Source organism: Microcaecilia unicolor, chromosome 10 (assembly GCF_901765095.1).
Source record: "Microcaecilia unicolor chromosome 10, aMicUni1.1, whole genome shotgun sequence".
Lineage (NCBI taxonomy): Eukaryota > Metazoa > Chordata > Amphibia > Gymnophiona > Siphonopidae > Microcaecilia > Microcaecilia unicolor.
Window position 1 is genome coordinate 33,254,191 of NC_044040.1, and position 12,793 is coordinate 33,266,983.

Genomic DNA, 12,793 nt, shown 5'->3' on the forward strand with positions numbered 1-12,793 from the left:
TTCCTGCCTAAGCGTATTCTCTAAGCAGCTTCTAGAGTTAGCACAGTTTATAAAATTACGAGCATCCATTTACACCGATGAGAACGTGGCATAAATCGCAGCACATAAATTTAAGCGCAGAGGGCCATATTCTATAACAATGTTTGTAGCATTTTTCTTTCCTTTCTTCTTCTTCTTATTAATTAGGATTTATCTACCACCTTTTTGAAGGAATTCACTCAAGGCAGTGTACAGTAAGAATAAATCAAACATAAGCAATAGACAATTACAGCAGTAAAAATATTAACTTAACAATACAAAGTGTGGCATAGTACACTACTTACAATGTCAACACAATACATAATAGAACATTTTAATACTGACATAGTAGATGATTACGGCAGAAAAAGACCTGCACGGCCCATCCAGTCTGCCCAACAAGATAACTCATATGTGCTACTTTTTGTGTATACATTACCTTGATTTGTATCTGTCTTTTTCAGGGCATAGACCGTATAAGTCTGCCCAGCACTAGCCCCGCCTCCCAACCACCAGCCCCTTGATTTGTATCTGTCTTTTTCAGGGCACAGACCGTATAAGTCTGCCCAGCACTAACCCCGCCTCCCAACCACCAGCCCGCCTCTGCCATCCAATCTCAGCTAAGCTCCTGAGGATCCCTTCCTTCCGAACAGGATTCCTTTATGTTTATCCCACGCATGTTTGAATTCCGTTACCGTTTTCATCTCCACCACCTCCCGCGGGAGGGCATTCCAAGCATCCACCACTCTCTTCGTGAAAAAATACTTCCTGACATTTTTCTTGAGTCTGCCCCCCTTCAATATAAGCAAAGATGGAACAAAGTTACAGGCCCTCAAATTCTATAAAGGTCGCCTTAAGTTGAACACATTAATTTGGCTGCATGGCCACATTGCACGCACAACTTAATTGATTAACAAATCAGCGCTAATAATTGGTACTTAACCAATTTGCAGCACTAATTGACTAATTAAAAATTAAATGAACACCCTTCCAGGCGTATTCTACAATGTGGTGTACATAAATTCTAATGCGTAAAGCTGAAAATGGGGGCATGGCCATGAGCAGGTTCTGGGCGTTTCAAAAAACTATCCACACTATTATGGAATATGCCCAATCTGCGCCTAAACTAGGTACAGGTATTTAGGCCTGGTTTTAGGTGACCTAAACGGGTGTGCCTAAATTTTAGTCACAAGAACGGAGCATGAGCATATTCTATAAACTAAGCTTAACTTTAGGTGTAGTTTCTAGAATCGCACTAAGTGCTTGGTTTTTTTGGCGCCAATTTTTAAGGCACCATTTATTGACTTTGGTCCAGGGTGTGCAGCAATCTAGTCCAGGAGTGGAGTGAGTGTATAGTCAAGTCACCATGTGTATTAAAGGCTTGTGAGAAGAGCCAGGCTTTCACCTGTTTCCTGAAGTAGAGGTAATGTCGAGTTAGACTAACTGGAGTTCTTTTAATTCACTGCTTACATATTGTTATGTTATTAATATTTAATGTATCCCACTTTTATGGATGTCTTTAAGCGGTCTGTCAAATAAAATAACCTTGAACTAGAGCTGTACCAAATAGAATATTTCACTATTTGGAAGAATACGAATACAAATAATGGGCATTGAGCTTTAACATAACAAATAATAAAAGAAGCAAAGTAAAATCAGAGATCGTGTTCATTTCAGAAGGATTTAGCACAGTATAGCACCGGATAATTCGTATTCAAATTTAAATCACTATTTGGAGCTGAATCGAATTGAATAGAATAGAAATATTCAGTACAGCCTTATCTTCAATAAAGAGATTATCATCATCCTGCTGGTATGTTTTTTTTTTTAACCCAACTTCTGATCCTCTTTCACAGAATGAAAGTCAGGAGGAATGTTCCACAACACAGAGGACTGGATGTATCTATTATTAAAATATAACTTGCCTTGGGTGCTTTCATAGAGTGGAGGAGTGGCCTAGTGGTTAGAGCACCAGTCTTGACATCCAGAGGTGGCTGGTTCTCCTTTTGATCTTGGGCAAGTCACTTAGGGCCCTTTTGACTAAGCCGCGTACGTGCGCCAAAATGGACTTACTGCCCGACTACCACATGGCTCTTGCAGTAATTTCATTTTTGGCGTGCGCCCACTACGTGCGTGCATCTGAAAAATATTTTTTATTGTCTGGCGTGCATAGCGGACACGCGCCAACTGGCATCTGATGCGCGTAGGTCATTACCGCTAGGTCTACGGCTGGCGGTAAGGTCTGAGACCCAAAATGGATGCATGGCAATTTTGATTTTGCACACGTCCATTTTTTTTTGGGGGGGGGGGGAAGGGGCCTTTTTTTACAGGCATGCTGAAAAATAATTCTGCGCGCACCCATAACCCGCGCCTACAGTACCGCAGGCCACTTTTTACCCCTTAACTCTCCATTGCCTCAGGTACAAACCTAGATTGTGAGCCTTCCTGGGACAGAGAAATACCCAGTGTACCTGAATGTATCTCACCTTGAGCAAAATCCAAATAAAGAAAAACATTTTTTTAAGAAGTGAAATAAAAGAAGCAGTTTCTGTGCTTAGTTTGGGAGCGTGAATACACAGGTCATATTAGTGGTAGGAGCAGGGGAGTCAATTCAGTAATAGCACCTAGAGTGTTTGGGGTGTCCCATCCTCCCACAGTATGCCTAGGACCATAGTCCATCCTTTGAAGAGTGTATGGTGTTCCAGGAAGCCCTGTTGAGTTACAGAGGTGGAACTGCCTTTCTAGAAATTGTAAAGTGTGTTCACAGATAACCTGAATTAACAGAATCCCAATACAAGTCTGATGCATCATGGCTGTACTGCTCCATATCACGCTGTGTGGAAAAACATAATAGTTCTTTCTACAGTTGAGGAAGGAATAAGTGTGAAAAAGGAATGTTTCACTTCTCAGCTAATCTAAAGATCTGCTAGATAGCTTAATAGAACATCTTTGGTGTGAATCATTAGTGAAAGGATTTATAGGTAGGTAATAGAAGTAGTAGCCATTACCACAGTGATCTCTAGAAGAAGTAAGGAAGCTGGCAGTTCTTCCAGAAAATAATGCGAAATAAATGATTCATTTATCATGCACTTTTGTAAATGTGGCATAGGATATTAAGATGAAAAGTGCCATTGCTGGCAAATAATTCACGAGGTGTGAACCGTCTGGAGTTCTCACTTCTGAATTGTGAAGGTATTAGAAAAGGCCCCAGTTTTCCACTATTAAGCAGTCATGACAAGAGCCACAAAACTTCTATCTTGCCAAAGAATAATAGAAAAGCAAGGGGCCATCATCCATCAGCCTGCCTAATGGGTCAACTCCTACCAACTCCAGTTTGGGCGCCAGGCTGCCTGCTGCCTCTGTTTGAAGGAGAAAGAGGGGTCCACTCCTTCCACAATACCGCAAGCAAAGCAAACAAAGGGTGGAAGAAAACCAAGTCCAAGTGACCAGCCAAAACACAGGTGTAAGAGCTAATAATATTGGGTCCCAATAAAACTTTGTTTGCAGCACTTACTCCTGTGTTTTGGCTGGTCACTTGGACTTGGTCTTCTTCCACCCTTTGTTTGCTTTGCCTCTGTTTGAAACCATAACTTTCCATATCTTACAGCTGAGCCTCCCTGCCCCTGCATCAGGTGCCTCACTGCCTCTTCTTCATACCACTGGTGTAGCCATGAGGGAGGGAGCTTAGGGGCCTGGGCCCCCCTACTTTGGGCTCAGGTCCCCTCAAAAGTGCAACACCATCTGTCGCTATGGCTGGTGGGGATCCCTATGTGCAAAAACCGAGCATGCAGGAGACCAGTGCGGCGTTGGCTTATGAAACGTGCCTGCCAACTGTGAGCCTTGAGAGCTTCTGGCTGCTGGAGGAGCAAATCTTCAGCTTACAGGACTTGGAAATTTACAGTATTCGTAGTTTGAGTTGAGGGGTCATGGGAGGAGGGGGAAATGGAGAGCAGGGCAGAGATGAAGAGTGGTGGTGGTGCAAAATTCCGTACCCACCAAATTTGGGCTCAGACCCCCCCCCCCCCCCAAAAAAAAAAAAAAAATTAATCTCTGGCTATGCCACTGCTTCATACCCTCTCCTCTCTGCCAGTGTCACATGACTTGTGCTGATGGGGGTGGAGAAAGATGACGATAGCAGGGGCAGAGGGAGCGTTTAAAAAAACAGTACGTGTGAGCTGGGGGTGGGAAGGGCTCACGTGAAAAGGCTATGCTCCTGGCCCTATTTATGCAGCTACCTTATGCAGTTAAGCGCTGAATATCATCACTCAACTGAAAAGGTGTCGGCCCAGCTCCACACCTGGACCACTCACAAATTAGCTAGTTTCGGCTTAGGTGATAACCGTCAATATTCAGAGACACTAACTGGTTACGCTAGCCCCAGATGTTAGCTCCTGGCTGTTCAAATTTCCCAGATTTTATTTAAATGCCACAGCCAGTGTATTAAAAAAAAAAAAATCACAGACTATGGAAATTAAATAATGACCAGTATGAGTTCAGTTGCCTGTGTCATCTCCAGGCCCAGTTTGGTGGTAACGGCTTTTATGAGAAGCATTATCGTTGATTTCATTTCCTGTTCATATATTCCAGGAGGTGCAGAATATTCATTCACAGCAGCAACTGGAAGTTTAGTTCTGCAAAATCCCAACAATTTTAGCTGAGAATACGCTGTATAAACAAAGTCATCTGACCCGTTCATCATTTCCTAAAGGGCAAATTTATTTTAAACAGGCCTGTCTCTGAAATGCCGAGATTCTGCATGTGCCATGTTTCTTTTTAGTAAATATATTCCCATTTCACAATGCAAGAAAACATCAAATGCATTTCAGCAGAAACTGTTATTTACATCAACAGATGTTCACTGTTTAGGCCATTTAATATTTTTAGGCTTCAGTTAACAAGAATTTTGTTTGATATTTTATTAGGATCCATCTGTTCAGCCTCATAGATGAGTGGACCTGAATATTAAAATTGAATTAGCCAGTCAAGCTTAGGAAAAACTGCACATATGTGCTACACCACCTTCACACCTTGAGGACAGACTACGGCAGCAGGTATATTTGATCATTAGTTTAGAATACGGAAAACATGTGAATTCATAACCCCACCCCCAGTAAATAATCCCCTCAAACCTGTCTCATTGCCATTCTCAGAAGCTGGGCACCCCACAGGCTATTTTTAGATAAAACATGAACACACTGTACTCCTGCTTAGATAGATCTGCTTGGGGTGAAGACTTGGTGCCCTTCTCTCAGCTTTGAACAGGACAAGACTCTGCTCATAAATGGAAAAAGAAAATCGGGCTAAATTTCATACATGACACATGTGAACCAATCTGTGGGTTTCGTAAGAGGGAGGTATATCGTTATTCTCCTACTCCTTCCCCCCTCCCGTCTTCCAGTCTGTTTTCTCCCTCTCAGTTGTGCTACTGCCAAGTTCCTTTGTGATGGGTCCTCTCCACCATTTCTTTCTATCTCCCTTCTCTTTTATTTCCATACCCCCTGCTCTCCGTCTCCGACACCCTTTAAATTTATCTCCATCATCCAAGGCTTCTTGCCAGCTCTTCCTCCCCCTCTCAAAGTTCCTGGTAGAGGCGGTTTATGAGTTTGCTGCAACTATGTGAACAGACGTTCCTTGTACTCAGGGGTGTGCTGGTAAATTTTTAACAACAGGCTCTTTCTCCGGATGTAGCCATCTCTGCAGTTGGAAGGGCCAGGGTTGGCCGGGGAGGGGGGGGGGGGAGCAACACTTGCCTCTCTCTCCTCCCTCCCTTCATGCGGGCACGCTAGGCATACCTTTGTTGGCAGCCAATAAATGGACTGCCACCACTCCCAATGTCTTGCTCTGAGTAGCATGCTGGAACTTCTCACACATGCTCGAGAAGTCCCAGCCTGCTGCTCAGAGCTGGAAACAAGGAGCGGGGAGCAGCAGCAGTCTATTTACTTGGCTGGCAGGGCTCAGCATCCCCACCAGCAAAGTAAAAGAGAATTCAGCAGGGGGCCCAAGCCCACATTTTGGGAGCCAGTTGTTAAAGTAGCCATGGAGGGCCCTACTTTAACAACCGGCTCCCAAAATTCTTAAAAACTTAACAACTGGCTCTTGCGAGCCTGAGAGAGCCTGCTCCAGCACACCACTGCTTGTACTGGATTTGTTGGAAAGTTTCATATGGTTTTTGTTGGTTTAATATGCATTGTAGTTCATAATAATAATAAAAAAAAGATTTCCAATAAATTAAATTAAATCTTTTTGAGGCTGCTTTTGAAACCTACACCTGCGTTCTCCCTGATTGCAATGATAGACAAAGGGGGCTGCATTAGATTTTGCAGTTACCATGGCTTAACACAGAAAATTAACACATGACAACTGCAAATCAGTATGACAACTCTTGGAGGCGTGCCCAGCATGTTCCCCTGCAAGTTGTGCGTTTATAGTAGCATTAGTGTGTGGTAATCAGATTGCAGTTACTGCGGAGGCACCTAGGAGGGTGTTCAGTAAAGGGCACCCACAGTTAGGCGCCTAAGTCAATATTTTCATGTCTACCTATAGGTGTGAGCACTTACACCAGCCAAAGATTGGTGTATATGCTTGCACTTAACTACTGTGAATTATGTACAGAAATGCAAGTATTCTATAACACTGGACCTAAATGTTGAGCATGCCCCTGACATGCTCATGCCCCTCCCTTGGCCACGCCCCTTCAAAGTTGCATGCTATAGAAATTAGGCATGCTTGTTATAGAAAGGGGCGTAGGGCAGAAACATGTGTAATTACTAATGACTGCTAATTAGCACTTGTTAAGACAATTATTGATAGTTATCACCAATTTAAAAAGTTTACATGCATATCTGATAACCATGTGCAAAACTGTGTGCCTAACTTTGGGCGCCCTTTACTGAATTCCCCTAATTCTGTACAAGTCGCCAAAAATTGCGCACACAAATGTAGGCATGTGCCCAATTTGTTCACACAAGATAATTAAATAACAAGCTAATTAGCACCAATAATTGGCTTTTTAACAATTATTGCTTAATTTAACTTTATGCACGATTTGAAAAAGGGAGCGTGGAAATGGGAGGGTCATAGGCACGAGGGAGGCGTTCCTAAAATTAATGTGTGCTGTTATAGAATAATGAGGATACATGATTAATGTAGGTGCAAATGGCCGCACCTAAAGTTAGGCTTGATTCCCAGGCATAAGCGCTATTCTATAAACTACGCCTAACTTTGTGTGGTTTTTAGAATAGTGCGTTTTCAGTGCTGATTTTTTTTGGCACCATATATAGAATCTAACCCTTAGCACAGAGAAGGGTGACAAAGATGATACAGGGGATGGGACGACTTCCCTATCAGGATAGGCTGAAGAGGCTGGGGCTCTTCAGCTTGGAGAAAAGGCGGCTGAGGGGAGATTTGATACAGGTCTATAAGATAATGAGTGGAATGGAACGGGTCGATGTGGAGCGTCTGTTTATGCTTTCCAAAAATACTAGGACAAGGAGGCATGTGATGAAGCTGCAGTGTGGTAAATTTAAAATGAATTGGAGGAAATGTTTCTTCACTCAACGCATAGTTAAACTCTGGAATTCGCTGCCGGAAAAGGTGGTTAAGGTGGTTAACTTAGCGGACTTCAAAAAAGGGTTGGACGGCTTCCTGGAGAAAAAAAGCCATAGAATGTTATAATACAGTATTTCTAGGATGGGCGGGACAAATTGCTTGTTCTTTTGGCCGCTGTCAGTGACAGGGTGTTGGGCTTGATGGACCCTTGGTCTGTCCCAGCATGGCGATGCTTATGTACCTATGTAGTGTCTCCTATTTTGGAGGTAGTAAGTGGTCCTACATTAACTACGCATTAGTTGATTAGCGCAAAGTAACGGAGCACAGTAATTGCTGTACACCTCTCCATGCTCATTCTCTGCCTATGCCCCACCCAGTTCCACCCTAGCACAAAATGCTCTTAACGTTAAAAATACAATAAAAACGGTTAGCGCGTTTGTATGCCAGCTGTTACCGTACACTAAACCACGTGTTAACAGCCTAATGCATTTTAGTAAAAAGATCCCAAAGTTTCTCTTATATCTTGTATCTACACCAGTGGTTCCCAAACCTAGTCCTGGAGGCACCCCAGCCAGTCAGGGTTTTTGGATATCCACAATGAATATTCATGAGATAGATTTGCATGCACTGCTTCCACTGCAGGCCAATCTCTCTCATGAATATTCATTGCGGATATCCTGAAAACCTGACTGGCTGGGGTGACTCCAGGACCAGGTGTGGGAAACACTGGTCTAGACCAGGGGCGTAGCCAGACTTCGGTGGGATGGGGGTCCAGAGCCTGAGGTGAGGGGCACATTTTAGCTCCCCCAGTGCCACCGACCCCCCTCCCACCATTGCTGACCCCCCCCCGCCGACGCCACCACCACCAACTTTGACCCCCCATGCCGATGACCCTCTCGACCCCCCCCCGCCGCCAACCTTCTCCCGCCGCCGCCATCGCCTACCTTTGCTGGCGGGGGGACCCCAACCCCCGCCAGCCGAGGTCCTCTTCTTCCAGCGCAAGGCTTCATTCTGTTTCTCAGTCTGACGTCCTGCATGTACAACGTGCAGGACGTCAGACTCGGAACGAAGCCTTGCACCGGAAGAAGAAGACCTCGGCTGGCGGGGGTTGGGGTCCCCGCCAGCAAAGGTAGGCAATGGTGGGTTGGCGGTGGGAGGGGGGTCGAGAAGTTTGTTGGCAGGGGGGTCCAGGGCCAAATCTACGGGGGCCTGCCCCACGTAGCTACGCCACTGGTCTAGACTGTGGAGCAGGGACCTGCCTCCATAATATGTGTGCACAGTGCTGAATAAATCTTGCAGTGCTATAGGAACAATTAATAATATTAGCAACATCTGTCTTTCTCTGGCCATCACAACTACAACTGTTTCAGCATCATGACGTTCACTTGAAGGCTGCTAAAGTCGAACCCTCAGGTTCATGATGCTTTAAATCAGGTCTAAAGACTTTTATGAATTAACCAATATCTTAGTAGTTAATCAGGACAGTTCATTCCAGTATGTTTGATGAATCTGTAATCCATTCCCCTCCCCTTCTCTATCATCCCCATTCTAGCCTGTCCTATTTGATACTGTTTTTCTCTTTCTGACTCTCTCCCGGGTTTTAAGAATATTGTCAACTGCCCTGAAGGATTGCCGTAGGCGCAGTATAACAGGCATGAGAAAAACTTAAAAACTTGAAACTTGTGCTTTCACTGGCTGCCACAGTGCAGCCTCTGGTTAAACATCAGACACACGAGGACAATGTTAAAAAAAAATTACCTGAAACTGGAAAGATGGGTGCTGGGGGGGCAGAAATGACCCTTGGTGATGTATTGTCTTCCAAATAGAAATGAGCAGTTTGAAAGCATTTCCTGAAAAAGAAAGAACAAACCAACCCATCAGCCAGCACGTATTTAATATTCCGACACATTACATGTAGAAAATTTTCTAAGAGCTATTTGCTACAGAGGGAACATAGATCAATTTTATTTTGAGAGGCACATGAAACGACCTAGCACTTTACAATATTATTATTATTGAGGGACTATGCACACTGATAAACTGTAAGTATATAATGACATATTTTACTACATTTCAATCCTCTATTTCTCATTATCCAAGAGAACCAGAAGTTCACGCTGTTTTTACCTGTACAGGACGCAGAAAAAAGAGCAACCCTCAGACATACTGAACAGAAGTGTCCCAACCCTACGGCTCAATTTGCTGTACTTTTAAGCAGAATTCAGCTCCAGCTTCCCAACTAATTACTCCCATCTAGTTCCTGTCTCTTCCTAGCTGCCAATTCCAAAGAGGAATGATTTTTTACAAGCACTGGTCCTGACACATTGAGAGACCCGCTCCACATGCGAGGGACGTTTAACTGCTATAAAAGCTGGTACAGCGTGGCCAGCAGGGAATTAAATTCTTATACCAATATCATTTGTCACAGGGGTGGAGAAGGGGATGGAGGGGGCTGAACATGGGGATGGGAGAAGTAGCCCCACATTTTGTGACACATCTCAACCAAAACGTTATCGGAATATGGGCAACTGTACGCAGGGAGGTTCTGAAGCGGGCAGATGTTAGCCCTAGGGTTCAAGATTTTAACAAAAAAAAATATTCAAGACAACCTCGGTTGCTGCTTTCAGAGTTATCTCTTTGCATTCTGCAGGTGTCAAGAAGATAAGTACAACATCTGGGCCTGCAGCTCCGTAAAGGATTGAAAAACTAAATAACCAACTGCTTCCTTACAGAATCAAATCTGTAGAAAGTGGAAAACATTAGAGAGCCGATCATGCAGATTAAACTCAGTGTGGGTCATTTCATTTATTTGCAATATTATTCACATCTGACTAACTTCAAATAGAGATGTTTGAAAATATTCATCTCATTTTCTTTCCGTTGGTGCCATTCAATTAGAAGCTTGGTCTAGAACAGCTGTATGGTCCTCGGGCCTTTTTGGTAGTCACAGTATTGTTACACTGAGTTCTGTATCTTGCAATAAATTCTATCAAAACCCTCTACTACATCATCCACAGATTTTGCCCCATGACAGTAAAAGCAAGGGCTTCTAGTCTCATAAAATCAAGGGTTTATGTTCTTAAATGTTATTTCATACATTCTATTTCCCTACTGTGTAGCACAACATTTTGAGGAACTATCATTTACCAGGTTAATTGATGAAAAGGTGAGTCACTTAGGAAGTATCCACACTTATTTAGTATAGGAATGGCAATAAAACATTTTTCATTTCACTGTCTATAAAATTAAAAGAAAAATAAAGTATCCCAAATGCTCTACATAGTAGAATTAGCACCTGCTCTCATTAGCTTATGTTTTTTCATTCTGACTGATAAGAAGCTAGAAGCAAGAAAACTGGACATTGTGGTAAAGGAGAAAAACACCAGAATGACATTGACTATGGGAGAGTCAGTCCAAGCCAATGTTCAGTGGGTTGGGTGGAGAAGGAAATGTAGTCAGAGACCAAATTGTGGCAGAAAGATACAGAAACCTTTCCCACTGTCGTTGGGAGCCACAGGCCTGATTACAAGGAATTTCTGAGCACACTTGGATAGGCTGGCAGTATACGTTATATCCTATGAGCTCTAGAAGGACACTCTCTTTGGCACAATGTAGGGTATTACTACTACTGCTATGACTACTTATCATTTTATAGCGCTACTAGACATAGGAAAGACCCAGTGTACCTGAATGTAACTTACCGTGAGCTACTACTGAAATAAATAAATACACAGCAGAGTATATAAAACACGTAAGACACAGTGTTTACAATCTATTCAAGATAGAGAAACAGGACACATATCCCCTAATTCTATGAAGTTGAGTGCCCAACTTTACGCTATGGGGGAATTGTATAAATGGGCACTGGTAAAGATTGACGCTAAGCACTATTCTATAAAGGTACATGGTCCTCTGGGGCTCTGGGCAAATCCAAAACTGTAGCCTCCAAATAGGCAATTATGTTCCTGTCCCTCTTTGCTCAGCACTTATCTCCCGTTCCCTTTTACTCCTTAGCTCCCTAACACTCATTCATCTTTTTTCTCAGTCTTCCTGAGCTCTATGATGCCTACTACGTTCCTTTACAGAACAGTAACTTAAGAGCAGCCATAGAGCTCGTGAACCTGCCGGTGCCTAAATGCCAAAGATATGTGTATCCTTTATAGCATTTTATAAGGTACGGGCTCTGCCCATGTGTACGCCCTTGTGTTTTTAGAAAATAGCCCTTAGGTGGAGATTTGGCATGTAAATGCTTTTGTGCATGCATACGTATATATGTGCTAGTATCATAAACATTATTCGGAAAGGCCTACCCCAAGGATCCAACATACGTCCCTACATCCTGCAACACAGCAAATTAATGGACCATTTTGGACACTCTTACCCTTCCCTCCTTTTTCCCCGTATTCCCTGTTCTGTTGAAACTTCCTGATCACTGTACTATATTGTGTTTGTATATTTACTGGATTGGCGATTGCCTCTACGGTTCGATGTAAGCCACATTGAGCCTGCAAATAGGTGGGCAAATGTGGGGTACAAATGTGATAAATAAATAAAATAAATAAATAAATAAATAAATTATTAGTATATGCGTGTTCCCCCAGATTGTATAAACGGCAACTAAAGTTCTGCGCATACCCAATTTGCACACGCAACTTAATTGCTTAACAAGCCAATCAGCACCAATAATTGGTTGGCTGCTAGCAACCAATTATTGGCGTTAATTGGCCTTAAGAAGGATTCATGCACAGATCGTACCCGCATAAATCCTAATGCACGTACATTTTTGGGGCACCGCAATGCACTCCCACCGCTAACCAAATTCTTGATGATACTTGAAAACCTCAGCGGTGTAACTTGCCAGCACCCACCTCCTCATCGGTTCTCAAAGAGATTTTTAAAAAATAATTTGAAATAATTTTTCAAAGTTTTAACCATAGCCTTTGACTTTTCATAGATGATATATATATATTAAAAAGCTCATACTCATCTTAAATATAAGTGATGTAATGTCAGACGGCGGACACAATACCCGACATGACCATGTTTCGCCCATGTGGGCTGTCTCAAGGACCATCCCCAAAAACAAATTTGCCCCCTTAATGTGGCCGCCACATCCCTTCACCCTCTATCACATAGCATGCTCACAGCAGGCAGAAAATCCAATGTTTTGTGAACATGCAAAGTAAATGGAACCTTTTGTGTGTGTGAGTATCAGTGGCGTAGCTAC

General features: G+C 43.1%; 1 protein-coding gene across 1 annotated transcript in view; it reads right to left on the bottom strand.

The window, feature by feature from the left end:
* PTPRZ1 (protein tyrosine phosphatase receptor type Z1) overlaps window positions 1–12,793 on the bottom strand; it is a 237,093-nt gene that overhangs the window by 48,479 nt on the left and 175,821 nt on the right. Inside the window, 1 exon segment of the mRNA XM_030217112.1 lies at window positions 9,325–9,416. Coding sequence (XP_030072972.1) covers window positions 9,325–9,416 — 92 coding nt within the window.